The 21,829-nt window shown below is 37.3% G+C and overlaps 1 protein-coding gene across 1 annotated transcript in view; it reads left to right on the top strand.

Annotated features, from left to right (window-relative positions):
* myo15ab (myosin XVAb) overlaps window positions 1-21,829 on the top strand; it is a 40,474-nt gene that overhangs the window by 6,880 nt on the left and 11,765 nt on the right. Inside the window, 37 exon segments of the mRNA XM_053229654.1 lie at window positions 908-966; window positions 1,214-1,337; window positions 1,430-1,525; window positions 2,305-2,436; window positions 2,814-2,939; window positions 4,046-4,123; window positions 4,527-4,681; window positions 5,949-5,994; window positions 6,090-6,214; window positions 6,291-6,408; window positions 7,618-7,793; window positions 8,076-8,160; window positions 9,108-9,189; window positions 9,779-9,909; window positions 10,719-10,814; window positions 10,928-11,163; window positions 11,374-11,552; window positions 12,023-12,095; window positions 12,224-12,418; window positions 12,744-12,829; window positions 13,047-13,126; window positions 13,508-13,628; window positions 13,719-13,769; window positions 13,856-13,921; window positions 14,479-14,780; window positions 15,438-15,525; window positions 16,159-16,324; window positions 16,521-16,614; window positions 17,152-17,254; window positions 17,649-17,764; window positions 18,149-18,208; window positions 19,294-19,369; window positions 19,456-19,571; window positions 20,336-20,454; window positions 20,598-20,739; window positions 21,404-21,515; window positions 21,613-21,687. Coding sequence (XP_053085629.1) covers window positions 908-966; window positions 1,214-1,337; window positions 1,430-1,525; window positions 2,305-2,436; window positions 2,814-2,939; window positions 4,046-4,123; window positions 4,527-4,681; window positions 5,949-5,994; window positions 6,090-6,214; window positions 6,291-6,408; window positions 7,618-7,793; window positions 8,076-8,160; window positions 9,108-9,189; window positions 9,779-9,909; window positions 10,719-10,814; window positions 10,928-11,163; window positions 11,374-11,552; window positions 12,023-12,095; window positions 12,224-12,418; window positions 12,744-12,829; window positions 13,047-13,126; window positions 13,508-13,628; window positions 13,719-13,769; window positions 13,856-13,921; window positions 14,479-14,780; window positions 15,438-15,525; window positions 16,159-16,324; window positions 16,521-16,614; window positions 17,152-17,254; window positions 17,649-17,764; window positions 18,149-18,208; window positions 19,294-19,369; window positions 19,456-19,571; window positions 20,336-20,454; window positions 20,598-20,739; window positions 21,404-21,515; window positions 21,613-21,687 — 4,285 coding nt within the window.

Here is a 21,829-nt window from a genome sequence, read left to right as displayed (position 1 = left end):
GGTGCCATTACTATTGCCCTCACTGAACAGCGAATCTTATTTGTCTTCATTTATGGATTGCTTTCTTTCACAAAATTTTTGTGCGTAACTGAAATAAATATTTATTAAACTTTGTTAAATCTGTACATAAACTCACAGTAACTTGATTCGAAGCTGATCAGTCAAGGTCTCTTTATACGTACGTGAATTTACACAAACTCATGAGCATACGTGTAGGGATACGAAACTAAATTTTCATGAACACAATATTTCTTTTGCTTAAATGCGCCTACAAATGATTTACGAACAAATTACGAATATAGCTACGAACTGCACGCCATGAAGACGTTATTCGAGTTTGGATTAAATCTCCGTATTTGTCCAGCAACCCCAAAAAAAAGCTAAACACCCAAGTATCAGTATGAGATCATCTCATCATGAACAAGTCAAGAGTAATCCAATCCATGCTTTTAACTGATTAGCTTGGTTTGGCGTTAGCTTTGTTATTTGTTAAAAGTCTAGCGTGTTCATGCCGTACAGTTGAGTTACAGTAGGATGTGTTTAGCGGTTAGCGGTAATTCTACACAACTACACTTTCTCCTCAGGTCTCTGAATGTTCTGTGATCCCTGTATTACCCCCTGTGTGTATGTTTGTGTGTGTCATGCTGAGCATCTTGCTCTTTTAATAAATAAAGCCGTTATCCACAGGCCGCGGGTTTGAGTTTACACCTCTATCAGGCTGACATCAACTATCACCTAACACCGTATCAGTTTCACCTGGTGTGTGTGTGTGTGTGTGTGTCACCCTTGTTTCTTAAGGCTCTTGTTCTAATTCCTAATTATACTTCACTATCAATTACAGCAGAAGAATTACGTTCGCTAGTAATTTACTTTCATAGATGTTTTTTTGTTTTTTTTTTTTTAACAGGAAGCAATGAAGGAGAAAATATACACTCCTCTGACTGTAGAGAGTGCCGTGGATGCCAGGTATCCTCATAAACACATGCTATACTCAAACAGAAGTATACGCATAGCCACATATAGCTTATTATCCCCCAGCTCTGTTGCATTCTCCATTCTGATTGGTGGTTCTTACAGTCACTCAAATCAAATCAAATGTTAATATTAATGCGGATGTTCTAATACGTAATCATTTCTATAGTAAGTAGTCTATAGTGTTCCCTTATGTTCCCTTACAAATGACTTATTAGTTATAATTTTTTCTGCTTTATAGAGATGCCGTTGCCAAGATCCTTTATTCCCTGCTCTTTCATTGGTTAACGGAGCGAATCAACAGTCGTGTGTACCCAAGAAACGAGGCTCTCTCCATATCTATATTGGATATCTACGGATTCGAGGTATATGATTACACGCAACCACGCAAACTCACTCCTTCATATAGAAATATTTAGTAAATTATTATTTGCTGTGTTTGTGTTTGTGTTTTCAGGAGTTAGCATTTAACAGTTTTGAGCAGCTCTGCATCAACTATGCTAATGAGACGCTTCAGTACTTCTTCACGAAAATCATTCTAAAGCAAGAACAGGTGAGTTAAAAACATGGGCACGAATTCACTAGTCACTAGAACTTTACTCGATAAACTTTATAATGTACATGATGTAATTAATGCTAAAAACAGATGGCTCAACTCCACAGCAAAATTTTAATTTAAACAGTAGTTAATCACTTGTTTAAAATTTGCATAGAAACGGCTACGTTTTGTGCCAGGCTACATTTCTACGCCTCCTAAAATCATGCCTAGGCTATGCTAAATTGCCCTAGGTGTCCCGGCATTCCGTCCAGGGTTTATTCCCATCTCACATCCAGTGTTCCCGGGATGAGATCCGGATCCACACTGACTCTAACCAGGTCTAAGGTGTGGTTACTGAGGGCAGGACACAAGCGTGTATGTTTTATTTAGAGAAATCAGAGTATTATTGTGATATTTTAACACCAGGATCAATACACATCTAGGCAATATCAAAAAAGGATACTCCATACTCAGTTGGAAAACCAGAAAACAGCACTCAGTAACGCATAGTATGATTGGCAAGACTTCGCAAGAAGAATGAGAAATGAAGTTGCGAGTAACCAAACTAATTAAGGTGAAACACGGAACAGGTGAACACATTAGGGTAATTAAACAGTGTAAAAACAGTGGTGGAGACAGAATCAAAACCAAAATATACACACATAGCAAAACAAATAAAAGAGTATATAGAATGAAAAAACAAATGTTGGCGTCCGATCCTGTCTCATGTCTGGTATTCCTGGGATAGATTCCAGCTCCACCGTGATCCTGAGCAGGATATGTTATTTTCGTAGGAGGAGTACGTACGAGAGCAAATCAGCTGGAAGGAAGTGCCTTTCTCTGACAACAAGGCCTGCATAGACCTCATTGCTGCTAAGCCCCATGGGATTCTCCGCATTCTCGATGACCAGAGCTGCTTTCCTCAGGTAACGTTTTTAACCTGACGCTTTATCCACAATTAATACTTAAGTCATAATTTCAAAGCGTTCGTATATGTTAACAGTCTCTGATTCATATATGAGTAGACTTTAATATTGATAACATTAATAATACGTATTAACATCTTCTTAACTCTCATGCAGAATTAATAAAAAAAAAAGATCATTCATTTCAAAGGTTTATATCAATGTGCTTGTTCTCAAATGTTATTGATTTTACAGTAACAGCTCATTCACAGGGACTTGGATGACCAAATAAACATATTAATCAATTCATTAATGAATTAAAATCTCCGCTGTCAGCACTTTGTAACAGAAAATGAAGTTATTTATATTTATTTATTTAATGTATCCATATCTGCCAGGCTACTGACCACACGTTCCTTCAGAAGTGCCACTATCATCATGGAGAAAATCCGCTTTACTCCAGGCCAAAAATGCCACTGCCAGAGTTCACGGTGAAGCACTACGCAGGACGAGTGACTTATCAGGTACAGACGACGCTACAACTCTAAACTCTAAATGTTTGCGCAGTCTAGGAAAACTCTCCACATGGAGATTTGTTTCCACATAGATTTACCTGAACTGAAATATAGCTCTCTTTCATGTTCAAACATTTTAAGCTAAAAATTGTATTTAAAGATTTAAAGACACCAACACACTGATCATGTAAAAACAATTGCTATTTATTTGCTTAATGTCACCAGAAACATGAAAGATCACGTCTTAAATACTATCTTAAAACATTTCTAAAATCTTAGAAATTAAATAGTGTATTAAATAGTGAATTCTTCTAATTTTTTGAAAGTTTTAAATAATTTTGGACAAATAATTCCTAACCAGCCCTTAACAAAGATTTCAAGGTCGCCTGAAGAGGTGAGGTGGTGGTGGGGGGATTATTTTTTTTTTTAAAAAAACTGATAATAAAAAAAGTGACTTGTGGCTTTCTGTGAAAAAAAAAAGAACGATTGTAAATCCCCTCTTAGCTTCAACATTTAGCAGTGATGTCTTTTTTTTTTTTTTTTTAAATAATCATTGCGTTATGTTCTGTTGGCTAAAATAGAAATTTTTTTAGATTTAATGTTATTCTTAAAATAAAATATCCTTAAGTTAAACTTTATTTTTAATTTAAGGTCAAAGTTAAACATGATAAATCTAAAATGTCAGTTGCTTGAATATCTGAAACACTGAATTATTGAACACTGAAAAAAAAATATATATATGATTTTTTTTAATTTTATTTTAAAATGTGACTCTCTGAACACTGAAATAAAACTACTATGAATTTCAAGGATGTAAATTTAAAACAAATAAATTCTGGCATTTTCAAAGTGATTCTCATTGCAATGCTGTGAACTCAATGGTGTTTAAATTTCATTATTAAGAATTAAATTGTTTTTAGTGTTTTTTTAACAAATATTAAGGTCTTTTTTTTTTGCTTCCATATCTAAAATCTTTCACTATTACGGTCTTCACCAAGAATTAAAAAATTAAAGAATTTAAGTTAAACGTTTTTATGAACGTAATTTTCAGCAGATCAGAATGGACTGTTCTTTTTATGATTGTTATTTACATTTTGTTGTTTGTTTTTTTTTAGGTCCAGAAATTCCTGGATAAGAATTACGATCAGGTTCGACAAGAGGTGCTGGAGTTGTTTATGCAGAGTCACAACCGGGTGAGTGTGTGTGTGTGTGTGTGTGTGTGTGTGTGTGTGTTTGAGAGTGAGTGATATAAAAATTAAAAACCACTACTGTAACTTTGCAGCCTTTTACTATTTTGTGTACTTTATCTTAAAATTAATATAATTTTATTAAATGCGATTTCATCATTCTTCACTAATAAAAGTGAAAAGTGTGATGTTGGGTGTTAGTTTAGAGTGTTTTCATTACAGAGGAGTTTAAATCAGTTTAAACAGGTGCGTAACCCGACTCTGAATACGAGGAACTTTCCCCACTCAAATATTTTGGATTTTTGGTCGACATCTCTGAATACAGCGCCTGTTTTCAAGTGAGAATTTCATGTATTTCACATGAGGAACATTTGCAAATGTGTGTGTGTGTGTGTGTGTGTGCATGCAGATGGTTTCAAATCTCTTTCTAAAGTATAGCGAGATGTTAAATCAGCAGAAAAACGGAACGCGGAGAGACAGCACAGTTACTCGACGTTATCAGCCCTCTACTGTAGCTGCCAAGTTCCAGCACTCTCTACAGGGGCTTCTGGACAAGATGGAGAGGTCACACACACACACGCACACACACACACACACACGCACACACACACACGCACACGCACACGCACACACAAACACACACGCGCACACACGCGCGCACACACACACACGCACACAAACGCACACACAAACACACACAAACACACACACACGCACACACGCACACAAACGCACACACACGCACACACAAACACACACGCACACACACACGCACACACACACGCACACAAACGCACACATGCACACGCGCACACACGCACACACACACACGCACACACACACGCACACGAGCACACACACACACCACACACACACACACAAACACACACACAAATTTATTTATTTATTTATTTATTTATTTATTTATTTATTTACACACACACATTTATTTATTGATTGATTGAATGATTCATTGATTTACACACGTGCACACACACACACACACACACACACACTATTTATTCACACATGTGCACACACACATTTATTTATTTATTTATTTACATGTGTGTTCACACAAACATTATTTAATTGCACACACACATTTATTCATTTACAAACACACACACACACATTTATTTACACAGTTAATTTATTTTCACATGAATTTAAACCCCTAATTTCCAAATGTACCACATTTGTTTTTATTTCTCATACGTGATTTTTTACCAGATTCATTTCTTTTTCACATGATTCATGATCCAAACCCATGAATCATAATTTTACACATGAATCACAATTCAAATGTAATTTTTACACGATTCATTTATTGTCATGAGTGATTTTTACATGATTCGTTTTTTTTACAGGATTGTAAAAAATATTTACACATGATTCATTTTCACGTGATTGTTTTCCACAATTTATTCGATTTGTTTTTTTTTTCATGCATGAATTTTCACATGATTCACTTTACATGATTCTTTTTTTCCAAATGCAGTGTATGCGTTTTTATTTAATTCCTTTCATATGATTCATTTATTTTCACATGATTCACTTTTTCAAATTTAGGGCATGTGTTTTTTATGTTCACATGTGATTTTTATACAAATTCGCTTATTTTTTCATCATTAATTTTTCACATTTCTCAGTTGTGATTTTCTCACATGAATCACTCCCATGTTGTTCACTCAATGTATTCACATAATCATCACACGGGAAAAACTTGTGCAATGTGTGTAAACGTGTATAAATAATTTGGCTCATACACTTACACACGTTCACGCACACACTTGCAGGATCACGTTCCTCACGATCTCTTTTCTCTCAGGTGTAACCCGTTATTCGTGCGCTGCATAAAGCCAAATAATAATAAGGTAATTAACGGATGCTGATTATTGACGCTAACTCTTACGCTCACGTGAACTGTGTCCTTGTGTATTTGAGTATTTACGCATTATTCGGATCGTAGGAACCGGGGATATTTGAGCCAGAACTGGTGGCAGCCCAGCTCAGATACTCGGGAATTATGGACACCATCCTCATCAGAAAGGAAGGCTATCCGGTCCGAATGGCTTTCCATAAATTCTTAAACAGGTAAATGTACTAGGGTTTAGCTCGTTTATCAGTCTACAGAATCATTCTTCACAGCCCACTCATGAGCTTTCTGTAGGTATAAAGCACTGCTGGGGCTGAAGAAAACCCCGCCTCCAGACGGAGACAACTGTGTCACCATGCTAACAAAGCTGTGTCCAATCAAAAAAGGCGATTACCAAGTGGGCGTGTCCAAGGTGAGCGCGGAACAGTGTTGCAAGTCTGTGCAAGATCGAGTCTTCTTTCCACAATCGTGATTTTATTCCCTCGCGGTTCATTTCTGTATGTTTCGAAAGAAGTCTAGACTGCCTGAGGGAGGCAACTGGACTGGAAGATATCGAGTTAACTTTAAGTGTTGTAAATTACCTCATTAAATAAGCTAGTTAAGTTTTGTAATTAAGCTTGTTATATTAGCTAGCTAGTTCAGTTTGGTAAATTAGCTAGTTAAAATAGCTAGCTTGTTACATCTTAAAAAAAAAGCTCAATAAAATAGCTAGCTAGTTAAATTTTATAATTTTGCTTATGAAATTATCTAGCTAGGTAAGTTTTGTAGATTACTCATTAAATTAGCTAGCTATTTAAATTTATTAAATTGTTTTGTTAAAGTAACTTGCTAGTTAAGTTATAATTTTATAAATTTATTTATTAAATTTATAAAATTATATTAAATTATCTAGGTAAGTTTTGTAGGTTACTCATTAAATTAGCTAGCTAGTTAACTTTTATAACTTACCTTGTTAAATTGGCTAGCTAGTTACGCTTTGTAAATTAGCTTGTTAAATTAGCTAGCTAGTTAAGCTTTGTAAATTAGCCAGGTAAGTTTTGTAGATTACTCATTAAATTAGCTAGCTATTTAAATTTATTAAATTGTTTTGTTAAATTAACTTGCTAGTTAAGTTATAATTTTATAAATTTGCTTATTAAATTATCTAGGTAAGTTTTGTAGGTTACTCATTAAATTAGCTAGCTAGTTAAATTTTGTAAATTATTTTGTTAAATTAACTTGCTAGTTAAGTTGTAAATTAGCTTATTAAATTAGCTAGCTAGTTAACTTTTATAACTTACCTTGTTAAATTGGCTAGCTAGTTACGCTTTGTAAATTAGCTTGTTAAATTAGCTAGCTAGTTAAGCTTTGTAAATTAGCTTGTTAAATTAGCTAGCTAGTTAAGGTTTTTAAATTAGCTAAATTAGCTTAGGGATGAACGCGATTTTTGAAAAATAAGCTCCAATCGCTTGGTGTTTAAGCCGGTAAAGCAATTTGGATTAGCAATTTAGCACACAAATCCTCGTACTGTTAAATTTAGCATTGTAACATTGAATGCTATTAAATTTACAGCTGTTTCAGGTTTTGGAGATTTTTTGCTAATTAATATTCGAATGCTGAAGTTTTCTCTCTGTAATCTCAGCTCTTCCTAAAGGAAGACGTGTATCAGCTGTTAGAAAGTAAGCGGGATCGCGTGAGGCACCTGGCAGCGCTGACGCTTCAAAGATACGTACGGATGTATTTCGCACGTAAAAACTTCGTAAAGTTCCGCATGAACATGACCAAACTGCAGGCCAGGTGCCGAGGCTACCTCCTGAGGTAAACTCCAAAGACTCTTATCTTTTAAAGTGAGAATAAATAATAATAATAAAACGATAATGTTAATTTCAAAAATTAATTTGAATTTCGAATAAATTGCAACTATTTTGTATAAAATTTCAGTTGTGTGCTGGTTCAATTTTATTGAATTAACGTTATTTTGCATATTCCATTTAATATAATTGTACATTAGTATTATTATACTGTATATGACAATAATTTCATCTCTGCACAAGTTCATTCATTCTAGTTTAATCTTAAACTTTTAAAATTGGCGTTTAGGCGATATCTCCTACAGAAGCGACTGATCCTGATCAAGTTCCGTTCACCGGTTCAGCTCATCGTGAACCGCAAACGCTACATCAGGGTAGGACGTGTCATATATTTTTCCTTTAGATTCTTTAAATTTTATTTGTCAAATACAAAGTGTACAGTATGCGTAAACAGAATTCGATAATCTAACTGATTTTTTTTTTTTTTCAACAGGATAACCTCCTCATGGTCAGGATGGCAGAAGAGGTGAGGAGATGAGACGATAAAACTAATTGCAATGAATCTTCAGAAACAGTGATGGATCCAATTGCTAGTGTAAAAAGAATAGCAGCAAAAAAAAAAACACCATTGTTACAAACCACCATCATCCACGTTGTTATATTTATTAGTGCTTATCATGATTAGCTTGTTTGATTAGTTTAACGCTGTTAAATTCAAGCTAAAACCTCTATAACTCAAAAACAATTCAAATGCTGAATCTAATCTTTGATTATTTGGATAGTTGTATGAAAAGGTTAAACATTACAATGCAAAAAAAAAAAAAGGAACAAAAGTGTCAGATGTAAACAGATTATACACCTAGCTAGACATGGACAACCTGAAAACAGTGGCAAGACTTCGCACATGAAGCCTAGCTAACCTGCAGTTTAAATAGAGAAACTGCTTGAGATTGAGATAAAGTGCAAACAGTTATAAAAAAAAAAAAAGTTCTGAACTCGAAGGTGAAGGTGGCGAAGGTGACTTCTTGTGGTCAGTGGTGAAGAAGTGCAACAAAGTAAAACAAAATGATTCTTATGTACATTAGAAGAACAGCATTTCAAAAGAGAGTGGCGTTAAATTCAATTAAATGCAATGCGAAGTATGAGATTGTGTTTTGGTTATTTTGGTCTTCATCCTCCAGCGTTCAACTGAAATGAAGAGTAAATGGTTGAAGGATGTTCCTTTATATGTTGTCCATTTTTCGCTCGTGTTTTCCTCCTCTTGTTTTTCTATCGATACCGATTGTTAATATGGAGGGTTTTTTATTTATTTATTTTATAGGCGCGAGTGAGTCGAGAGGTGATTAACGTGTCCCAGTTGGTCATTCCTGCTGAACTGGAAGAGCTGCTGCAGGCCACAGCAGGTTGCCATTTATTTCAATTTTACTCTTATATAGAAATATGATACATCAGTGTAATGGAATATGGTATCTCGATGTGTAGTGATATCATGGGTGGTCTAGAAAAACAGGGTATTGAAAAACCCGGACTTGGACACTTGTACGCAAGAAAAAACTGACAAACTTTAGAGAACTTGCTAACAACATGTGGATAATTGTAAGAATCAGGAACCCAGAAAATGGACTTAAGGAAGTATGTGCGTAACTCAATTCTGAATACGAGGAACTTTCCCTGATGAAATCTGAATATAACCCTGTAACCGGGTCAATAATGCAAAATACTTAAAGGGTTGTGTGTTGTGTCTTTATCGGGTGGTAGTCATTAAGGGAGGAAAACAGTTAACACTTTATGTTAGCAACATGATATTGTCTAAATGAAAAAAAAAAAGATTTGTCTAGGCTTTAAGTGATGACTTGAAGATCGATGACTAATAAGTATCAATGGAGTACTTAATGAAATAATAACTCCTGGATGATTCTGTGATACTCTCAGTTATCTGACTGTTTGCTTGCGTATTAATGTGTGTGTGTGTGTGTGTGTGTGTGTGTGTAGATGGTAAAGAGGTGCATTCCGAGTGTTTGGCTCTGGTTGAAGCGCTCAGAGTGCAGGTTTATCCTCAACTCACACTCCCTCTGGATATCAATAACTATCTAATGACCAAATACATCCGTTCCAACTTCAGGGTGAGGAAACACACACATACACACACACACTATCTCACATACACACACACACACACACACACACACACACGTTTGTCTTACTATCCCTGTGAGGACGTTAATGCCCGTAATTAATGCTATGCTAGACCAAAATTAAACCATAAACTTCACCTCATGAACCATAAGAAAATCTTTTGTACTTTTTATTTTTATTTTATTTATTTTTTTAATTTCAATTTAAAAATCAGTTTTCCTCATAGGGACCAGGTCCCCACAAGGTCAAAACGGTAAGATATTCCTATCCAAACCTCACCACAAGGGACAAAAGCATCCCCAAAACATGCTTCCACCACCATGCTTCCACCACCATGCTTCACAGTGGCACACCAATACACAGAAAAATAGAAATACACACAGATATATTCATGTACACAACCATATAGAAAGACATTATATATCTATACACACAAAAATAAATAAATAAATACACACAATAAGGACACCTCCATGTACACATTATTTGTATAAGTATTAAATAATAGTTTTTATTTATAAAAAAGCAGTTTTCCACATGGGACAAAGCTAAATGTCCCCAACAAGGTCAAAAATCTCAGATCTTCCTGTTTGTGTGATGACAAATAGTCAATAGAAATCCCCACAATGTGATGCTACCACCACCATGCTTCACAGCGTTCTCAGGGTGGTGAGCCAGTCAAAAATATCAGACATCACACACACAGAGATATATTCATGCACACAATTATATAGAAAGACACATAGACCGTAAACACACAAAAATCAACACAAATTTATATGACTAACGTGTACAGGAGCTGCAGTTTGGAATGCTTACCGCACCTCTACAAGCTTCTCTGACTCGTCTGGAAGACGATCTAAAACAGGATGCTCTCGACATCTTTTTACTGGTAAAACCACATCATCATCATCATCATCATCATCATCATCCGTGTCCTCTTTATATGTTTATCTGACTGCATGTTTATATATACGTAGCTTGATTGTGAATTCGTTTGTATAGATTTTACGTTTCATGGGCGACCCGAACTTGAACGGCGCTCAAGAGAACCTGTTCGGGAATTACATCATCCAACGGGGTTTGGCTACTCCACCAGTCAGGGATGAGATTTTAGCTCAGGTAGCCAATCAGGTGTGGAGGAATGAACACCTGCGCAACGCTGAGAGAGGGTGGCTGCTAATGGCGGCTTGTCTGAGTTCCTTCGCTCCAAGTGACACAATGGCCAAGTATCTGCTGAAGTACGACAATATCCACACTCTCTACACTAAATAACGAAATAATTCTGTTTGATAAGTTGGATGTTCCGAAATAAATAAAAATGTGGGTTTTGATGAAGAATCCATTACTTCAACATTTTTTAGCCTTTTGAGATAAACTTGTGTGGTATTTAAATACATCTTAATATTCTGATTTCTAATATTTTTTTTGTTTACATTATTAAAATTCAGGTTCGTATCTGATTATGCACTGAATGGATTTAAAGCATTATGCCAGCACAAGCTGCTCCATGCCATGCAGAAATGCCAGCTGGGATCCGAGGCAGCGCGGACTTACCCTCTTTCTCTTCTGGAGTGGACTGCCAACCGCAAAAAAGCCCACATGGCCCTCCAAGTGCACTGCCTTGATGGTACGGCCCATTATAAAAAATGTCAAATCCTATCAAAATGATCTTGTTATTGTATATAAGGTTGATTTTTGTGCTGTTAAGCAACATGCTACATGCCCTATATTTGGCTCCATCCATCTGATCTGTTTGCTGATGAAAAGCATTGAATTTGAATGCTACCACCACCATGCTTCACAGTGGGGATGGTGTTCTCAGGGCCAAGGCCAAAAAGTTCAGATTTGATTTTGATGTCAAATGGGGGTGAATACTTGCGTGACGACAAGTTTATATGCTTTTACTTTGCGATTGAAATTGATGTCTGGATGGCATGGAAATCTCAAATCTCCACTCCTCAGTTTTCATTCAGTTTATTCCTTATTTCTTTTTTATTTTTAAGGTTCTCTTCACTTGTCTGCTCTCTTCTATCAACTGATGGCTGATATATGATAGTGTGTGTGTGTGTGTGTGTGTGTGTGTGTGTGTGTGTGTAGGAATGTCTTTGCTGTGTCCGGTTCACTCCTGGACGAGTGGTGAGGATCTGGCGCGAGATGTTCTACTGCACAGGTAAGGGCAGGTACCATTTTTTCGAGCATTACTGATGCTGAAATTTAGCAAAACATACAGTAAGACTCTTAAAAGGTCAACAAACGTATGTTTTGTTATTCAGTCAGTCATGGTGATTTTGTCTGCAGGGGCGTGTCCTCGGAGAGCTGCCGCGGTTGGTCGGTGCTGATGAAAGAGGTGGGGCAGTGGGTGGAGCTTGAAGGCCATGACTACGTGATGGATCTGGTGTGTGACCTCGAGCTGTTGTCAGACTTCCCGAAACAGAAAAGCTACTTCATCATCTCGACACATGATCCCACCAGAGTGCGGCACAATGCCAGCATGTACGTGTGTGTGTGTGTGTGTCTGTGTGTGTGTGTGTGTGTGTTTGTGTTTCGGACACCATTTTAGACCCAGCAACAAGTTCTGTAGTTATGTTTACCCCAGAGTCGCTGTTTCTTGTATAGGATGTTCTCAGGTTATCTTTAAGAGCAAGGAATAAAACACTCGGTGTTCTGTTGTTAATGGAAATTAATCAGTGATGTCTCCCCAGTTTTAAGAGAAAGACCGAATGAATTCAGCTGCTCGGCTTCAGTCTTGGCTTGAAGTCTTAGTCACTGGAATAAATGAATAAATAAATGTAAATCGTCTGTGGAATTGTGTTCACAGAAGTCTTTTTGGCAGCGGATTCGATGGAGAAGACGAAGCACTGGTGACCAACAGTCTGCCAATGTCTGATGATCACTACAGTCAGGGTAGCGCACACACACACACACACACTCACACACACACACACACACACACACACACACTCACACACATTCTCAGATGGATTTTTAATTAAAAATATTATTTAATAAAATTCAGAAGCCCTGAAGAACAACGTCACCAAGTTTAAGTGTAGTTCATTTCTGGTTAACTGTGTGTTTGCGTGTGTGTGTGTTTGCGTGTGTGTGTGTGTGTGTTTGACAGGTTCTTATGACAGAGCTCAGAGGGGAATGGATCGCTACGTGGACAGCCTGTTTGACCCTGTACTGTCAGATGGACATGGGGTAGGGAGACACAGGCAGAGAGAGAGACACACACACAGAAAGAACGATAGATAGAAAGAAAGTCTGAGAGCAGAGAGAGAGAAACGGAGAGCGAGACATAGAGACTGAAAGCAGAGAGAGAGAGAGAGAGAGAGAGAGAGAGGGAGAAAGATGGACAGAAAGAGGGAGACAGAGACAGGCACAGAAAGAGAGACAGAAAACAGAGAGAGAGAGAGAGAGAGACATACAGAAGGAACGAGACAGAGAGAGAGATACAAAGAGAGTTCTCTGCATTGTCTAAAGCTTTTTGTCCCACCGTATATCTAAAAAAAAAAAATTAGATGTAAAAAAAATCTCTCTCAGTCTATCTCTCTCTCTCTCCCTCTCCCTCTCTCTCTTTAGGATATGGACATGTCTGCTCTGTCTGGAAGAATAAAAGGAGGTGGAGGTATCGGTGCTGGCCACGGTGACGACGTTCCATCCACAGTCAGGGTTCCTTTCTCAGCAGCTCAGCGACCAGGAGGTAACACACACACACACACACACACACACACTAATAGGAAATCAGTGTATTCATTTTATTAACGAATCTGGTGATGTGTGAATGCTGCAGCGGTGAGGGTGCTGCCTGCTGTTCCAGCTGTGCCCAGTGTGCCGGCTCAAGGTAGCAAAAAACTTACACAACTATCTAAAACCTGCTCTGGAGTTGTGATTGTTTCTGTTTTTCATTCTGCACCTCGTGTTTCTCAGATCCGCAGACGCTGATGGCGCAGCAGCAACAAGCTCTCATCAATCAGCAAGCTGTCATTATGGCACGTGAGCTTTAAAACACCAGAGCTAGCGAGCCGCCTGGCTAACAGAAGCTAGCTGGAAGCCGGCATCAAACATTATTTTACAATTATTCAGCAATTATAATAATTTAGCAATGATTCCAGCAACACTGACGGGGAATTACTGTAAATCACTTTTATTACAGGAGAGTCAGGGTGACAAAAACAGCTCAGGAATTTTCATCCTTTACTCAATAAAGATTTTTTTTATTATTATTTATAATATTTTTAACAAAAAAAATCCTATGACCTGTAGCTTTAACAACTTTTATGTTATATTTTTTAATCCTTTTTTAAATCCCTTTTTTTTTACACATTTTTAAGAATATATTTTTGTAATTATTTTTTTATAATTATATATTTATTTTATAGCATTATTTTACACGTTGTTATTATTTGTGTTATTTTATTATATTTTTTACTACGTTTTTTTTTCTGTATTTCTCAGTTTTTATACTTTTTTTACTCTAGTTATTATTATTATTATTATTATTAACTACACTTTTACACAATGAATACATGTGACCTTGTCCTTGCACTCAGAATTCTGCTTTCTGTTTATTACTCAGGCCCAACAGATGACGATGCAGGCCATCGCCATGACGACGACGAGCCCCATCTCCAGCCCTCCCACCAGTCCTCCTCCTACCCCCTACACCCCCTACACCCCCCTCCTCTCCGGCTCGTACTCTGCATTACCCCCGAGCCCGTATGCCAACTTCCCACCCAGCCCCTATGCACAGGTTACGCCTTCGTCCTACACCGTTAGCTCGAGCGTGACCTCGAACCCCGGCTTGAACCATCAGCTAAAGACGACGCAAACATCCAGAAACATGCCAGAACAGGTTCAGCTGGATCTCACTTACGTGTACTTGTGTGTGACGGCCTGCGAAAACACTTTTGGCATTTTAGTTCTTAACGTAAATATGTCTCTCTTTTGAACGTTACGTTTACAAACTACGGCTATCCAACAACTTGATCAAAGCGTGTGAGAAAGTCACACTTAGATAGCGACTGGCTCCTTACACTACAGCATCTTTGCAGAAAGATAGCGTGGACAAGATTAGAGAGTAAATAAAAACATTTTCACGTCATTGTGGTGAAATACATTTACGATTTCTTAAAGCAGAAAAAAAAACATGAGTTTTCAGGGGGTTTTCATTTGTTTTCCCAGACTGCTACACATATGTATTTCTTCAAATTATTTTACTTCATTATTATTATTTTGTATGTATTTTTAATGTTATTTTTTTCTCCTTTAACAGATATGTAGCTAAATAAACAGATTCCGATTAATTAGCATACATATCGATTAATTAGCATACGTTATCTAGCCTTCATGTGCTGCATAGCAATGAAAACAATCTCTTTAGATTATTTTAATGATACTTTTTTATGTTTATGAAAGAGATTAAACTGAGCAATTAAAAGTTCATGTACTTGAGTTTGATGGAAGATTTAATTTTTTATTGGCTACATGTTACATCTTGCTTTATCTCTAGGGTAAAGACCTGAAAGAAGGTTTAGACAAGAAACAAAATCCTGCTCCAGCAAAAGTAATAATAGACAAAAAGCCGGCCAAAAAACATGGTATGTAGTCTGTTTTCCTGTCATGCTCTTGTTTTTTTTTTCTTTCACGTTTAACATGTACGATTCTGACACAAAAGTCTGATCAATATTTACACTGGGAAAGTTACGTGTATTCAGAGTCGGGTTACGCACCTGCTTCAGCAGATTTTCTGAACTCTCCAGTCAGTTTAATAAAATGTCCTGTGTGGCTCTGAAGCGTAGAAGCGTCTGAGACGAGGGTTTTTCAACAGTGTCTAGACCACCACTTTTCAACACAAACACTCGTCTTTAACTCTAAAATATTATACGATATGACAGACAAGCACGAAATAATTTAAAAAAGAAAACTAAAAAAACTAGTATATCACCAGTGTATTGCTGCATGAATATGATCACATTATTCACTAGTTTAATTTAACAAAATGGCTTCCACACTCATTATTCAGCAGCGCATAGAATAGCACTTGATCCAGCACATCCTGCTATTTTAGCATTAGTTATTTTGCGTAAAATTGAATGAATCCACGAGATACTCAATCGAAGTCACGAAATCGTAATATGTAAGCAAGATGTAGGTGATTTTATCACAAGTTTAATTTGCTGTGTTTATTTTTTATCTTTAATTTTTGTCCTCTCTCTATCTCTCTCTCTCAGCTCCAGTAGCAGTCTTAGGTCCGATGCGAACGGCTCCGGCTCCTGATACCGAAGTGGTGAAATATTCCGTCTCTAACACAGAGCATATCGTTCCCAGCCACAACATAAAGGACATCATTAAACAATATCAAACTCCACCTGAGCCGCCTCAACCGGAGAGCAAGAGGTGTGTGAGTGTTTTCACGTACAAATATAACACCAGTTATAGACTCGGATTAAAGCTGATTAAAGACTCCATTTAGCCTAATAATATTTTTACTGAATACATGTCTGGATTTTTTTAAACATTAAATTATGAACTAAAAACTCGGTTGTAGCCATAGATATAGATCCTAAATCATTTCTGTATTTCTGCATTATAGAAGAGAAGGCAAAGTTTTTATGAAAAAAGTTCATCCACATGACGAGGCCTTACAGATTTTGAAGACGCAGATGGACATTCCGCCTCCTCCACAGGTAATTAACTCTTCCTTTCTGATTGTTTACGTTTCTGTATCACATTTTTATCGATGTCCAATAGTTATGAGACTCGTAAGTGCAGCGTAAATTGGAGTCAACATACACTTTTCATGAAAAAAAATGCTTTTGGCCTGAAAAACATGTGATTGGTCACTCCATGTTCGTCTTTTGCTAGCAACAAGCTAGTCAGCTAATAACAATGAGTGAACTGTAGAATCAGTGTTTTAGATTTATCAAGAGAATATATCTGTATTTTGATTGATCTAAAGCTAATACGTGTATATACTGGACAGTATAAATCATTTAAAGATAAGAAGTGCTGCTGTGTTTACTGCTGATGCTGTGAGCGGCCATTTTGATTTGACGTCACTCCCTGAACTCTGAGGAACTCGTGGTTGAGGAGATTACCCCGAGTCGAGGGGCGTTTTCTTTAGCTTTTCCTGGGCAGAGAACAGAAGCTGAAGTTACAAGCTGTAGTCAAACGCAGCGTATGAATGTGTGTGTGTGTGTGTGTGTGTGTGTGTGTGATTGCAGAGAAGAGCTCCATCTGCTGTAACTGGATCTAGACAAACTGGTCTCAAACCAACACAGAGCACTAAAAAGCGGGCACCAGAACCACCGTTAAAAATACCACCAGGTATCAAACACACGGTGCACAAAAAGACACTAATTAAATATTAGCTTTTTTTTATTATTCAAAATCACATCAGTGAATCAAAACAGAATCGACACACACTGAAGTGTGTTTAAAAGCATAAAACTGCATTATTTTATGTGTGGATGAGTTTAAAGTAGCTAAAACATCACATGTTTTTATATCTTGGTGGGGACCAAATGTCCCCGCAAGGATAGGAATATCTGGCAGGTTTGACCTTGTGGTCTTCTGGTCTCCAAGAACGAAAGAACCTGCCAAGATGTTTCCTTTTGTTTACCGAGGTTATGGTTATGACTCCATTTTAGACAAAGCATTAATAGTTATCTCAATGGGAGGTCCTCACAAGGATAGTAAACGTGTATGTGTGTGAATGCAGTGTCCAGAGATCTGCCCGTCGAATCGGAAACCATTCAAACATCGCTCCACCTCAGCAACGTGGACGAATACTACACGTACACCAACGTCCCGTGGAAGCTCTACCTCAGGAAGGAGGTGCGTGCTTTACTTTCTTAACTATTAAAAACTTCAGGCTTTTAAAACACTGTTTAGCTGTTTTGAGACTGAAATACATCGTTTCCCACATCATCCAGTGTGTGTGTGTGTGTGTGTGTGTGTGTGTGTGTGTGTGTACTCAAACCAAGCCACAAGTTAATTTTGGCTTCAGAATGACCTGATGAGATGAGAATACAAAAAATTTGCATTTAACATCATGAAAATTTTAACTTTTGATACAAAACGTCTTGTACGATTTTGTGTAAGTCGCTATTTTAAGGACAAAGACTAAGTAACGCATCTTTGTGTTTTGTTTGAGAAATAAAATGTGGCAGAATTTTACAACTGTTTTGACTGTTGAAATAAAATCAGCTCTCTTATCAGGTGTTTTACCCCAAGGACAGCTGGAATCATCCACTTGTGTTGGACATTATATTCAAGCAGGTAAGAACAATACTACAGCTAGTCTGTTTAGCACTGATCAGGGAATTTTCTTACCAATTCTTATTAATATGAACCGTATTTCTGTTGCTGGGGATGTTTCCACATGAATACGCTTCCCCTTTGGTTTAAACCTAAAGCTCACCCTTGCTTCAGTGAATAATCTCACACTAATACTGTGTATTTTTGTATCTAAGAGTCTGAGACTTATGTTCAAAAGTTATATCAATATTTATGTGGGGAAAGTTACACATATTCAGAATCGGGTTATGCACGCACTTGATTTTCTGAGCTCCACATTCAGATCATTAAAATCACCTGCATGTGGTTCATGCATCCGAGGTTGCCAGATTTTTTCTTGAGTCCAAGACAGGATTTTTTTAATAGCATCCAAACGAAAGCGCTCACATTTAAACCCCGAAAAAAGTAAAGGATAGAAAATGCGGAATGAATTAGGAAATGGTTATTTTTTTCTATATTTAAAAACATATTAAAAATGACTAATATGATGATATCTGAATGAGAAGATGGCAAGCATTAAAATAAATCTAATAGAAGTCTAGTATATTGGCTTCCACACTCATTATTCATCAGATTATAAAATAGCACTTGATCCAGTACATCGCATTTTATTTGTTTAGATCGTGCTCTGACAGTAACTCGTACGCACAACTTAATGAAGCCACACGATGCTAAATCGAGGTTATGAAATCGTAACGTGTGTGAACAGGATTTAGGCAATTTGATCACGCTTTTATTTCACTGCTTTGAGTTGTACTTTAAGTGAATAAAATAATGCCAGTGTTTGAATGAATTCAATGCGCTATCTTTAAAGAAAACCCCACGGTTTGAAGGATAAGCTGACCTAGCGCTCATCGGCTATGCTCACAGAGAAACCTCATGTTCCTTTTTAATTTTATTCACCTCTTTTTTTGTTCATTAGGGATCTAAATCAACGTCTGGATTTCTTTAAAGCTGCTGTGTGACAGTGACGATTATTAAAAGTGCTATAAAAATAGAATACAGATGACATTTTGTTCCAAACTGTTTTTTTTTTTCCACTTTTTCACCGCTCCTCTCTTCCTCAGATTGTTAACGACATGTTTTCAGAGGCCTGTGTGCGCATCACCAAAGAGGACAGGCTGAAGATGAAGGCCTTGTTTAGTACGTGAGCTTGAAATCCTAACGTTTTGCCACTTTAACCACAGTGCTGTCCTTTTGTGTTAATAAAAAGCGTATGTGTGTGACAGCGCAACACAAGATAGCGCAGAACGCAAGCGTTCAGGATGAAGGCGTAAAGAAGGCCGTTGTCTTGGCGGCCCGCGAGTCCTGGGAGATTTATTTCTCGCGGCTTTTCCCCGCATCGGTGAGTCCTGAATAACAAAAAGAATGAGGTTTCGCCAAAAAAGTGATTTTTATATAAAGATTTCCGTAATTAACATTATTTATTCATTCATGAAGTAAGGAGTAAAACATTTGGCGGAGATGGTATTATAGGAAATTAATCAACGACGGGGTGGTTTGATGAAGTTATTATTTATTATGTTATAAAAGACAACATGTAGTACTTTTTATCCATTTATAGTTACATTTAATGTTGTGGAACATCCTCAAAACAAGTTATTTCCTCTTCTCACTTACATTATAGAAGTCATTCTACTCCTCTGCGGAAAGCTTATTGACTGTTGCAAAGCGCCGAAACTGGAGACTCCTTCCATACAAAAATGTTAAATAAACATCTCCTTACTGAAAACTTCACGAGCGCATCATAACTATCAGAGGTAATGTTGTAAGTGCTTCGAGAGAGAGAGAGAGAGAGAGAGAGAGAGAGAGAGAGAAAAAAGAGGCTGGTGAGAGAACGGCTCTTTATAGCTGCTATAGTAAGATTAAATGCAACTGAAAATGGATAAAAACGTATCATCTTGTTGTTCTTTCATTAATAAAAAATGTAACCGTTGGAAAAAATAATCGACCTTGCGGTGATAACATGAACTCCACTTCATCACACAACCCTGTCGTTGATTATTTTCTTTTAACAGAACACCTCCATGTGGTTTATTCCTTATGTAAGCCCTGACACCGACTCATCTGTTGTTAAAAGTGTGATGTTTTTGATCGTGTATGTCACAGGGCAGCGTAGGTACTGGAGTTCAGGTGTTGGCCGTGTCTCACTCCGGTATCAAACTACTGAAAACAGTGCAGAGTAGCGCCAAAGTTCCAGATTACTTCAGAGTTCTGAGATCGTACAGGTACATGTTCAAAAATAACTCAGTGTTTTTTTAATACTAAAACCTAAAACATGAAACGTTCTCTGAAACTCTAATCAACATTCTGTAAAATCATAGCTAGCTTATTTATCTCTGCTCTTTCTTTCTTTCTTTCTTTCTTTCAGATACACCGACATCCTGTTTGTGACCATCCCGTCTCCGAACATGCTGGAGTTCAATTTGATGAACGAAAAGCTGATCCTGTTCTCCGCTAAAGCACCGCAGATCAAGCACATGGTCGATCTCTTCATCTCTCAGCTGAAGGAGGTCAGGCTTCTTGTTCTTCACTGCACTCCTTTCTGTACTCCCAGTTAAAGAATTTCCACTCAAAATGTCAAAAATGCAAATGCGAGAAACAACACATCAGCGACACGTTCTGAAATTCGTGTTCTTATCAGTAAGCTCTTTTCCTCCTTGCTTTTCCACTCGTGCGTAGAGGAAACGGCTCACTTTATACAGGAAGTGCTAGAAATACAGGGTACATACCGGCAATATACTGTAGGTGCTTCACTGTAAATCGAATTCATCAGTCTTATAGACAAAATATACACTTTGTAGTTTAGAATTTAAATTAGAAATGAAAAGTTAATATAATATTTTTAATAATAATAATAATAATAATAACAGCAACCTCAACTTACCCACTTCACATAACCTCCTGCATGTTTGGTGCCACATGTAAGGAACCAAATACGTAGGTTATGTGAGGTGGGTAAATTATTATTATTTAAAAAAATAATAAGTTCTAATATTTAATTTAATAGTAATAATTTACCCATCTTTCACACCCTACACATGGATTGAGTCTCATGTATCTACGATATAAAGAAACCCTCAGTCTGCTCTTTCAGTGCATGGTCAGGTATATTTAATCTGTTTTTCTACCTGAATCTCTCTCTCTCTCTCTCTCTCTCTCTCTCTCTCTCTGCAGGACTCTGAGTACGCCGTAGCTGAGAGGAACTACATCACCGAAGAGCTAGCTCTGCTTAGCTTCCATAAAGGAGACATCATCCGCTTGCAAGCTATGGACAGCCTACAGGAGGGTGAGGCTCTGAATTTCGCACGCATGTATAAAATATATAACGTTGTTCTGTTTTACAGTGTACTGTGTGTGTGTGTGTGTGTGTGTGTGTCGTTTAGGCCAGTTGTATGGATGCGTGGTGAAGAAGAAGGTCGTCTACCTGGAGGAGGTAAACAGAGACACAACAGACTTCGGTAAGACGTAGTAACATTGTCTAGATTTCATCTTATCCTGTTATCTCGTTAAACGTGTAAGGAGACGTAGCAGAGATCGTTGGTGCCTCTGATGAGTGTACGTAGCTAGGACAGCTAGCTTGGTTCGCTAATCTATTCCGAG

The sequence above is a fragment of the Pangasianodon hypophthalmus genome, chromosome 26, assembly GCF_027358585.1.
Source record: "Pangasianodon hypophthalmus isolate fPanHyp1 chromosome 26, fPanHyp1.pri, whole genome shotgun sequence".
NCBI classification, from domain to species: Eukaryota; Metazoa; Chordata; class Actinopteri; order Siluriformes; family Pangasiidae; genus Pangasianodon; species Pangasianodon hypophthalmus.
The sequence above is the reverse complement of the archived record's forward strand: the minus strand, read 5'-3'. Positions and strand labels throughout refer to the sequence as shown.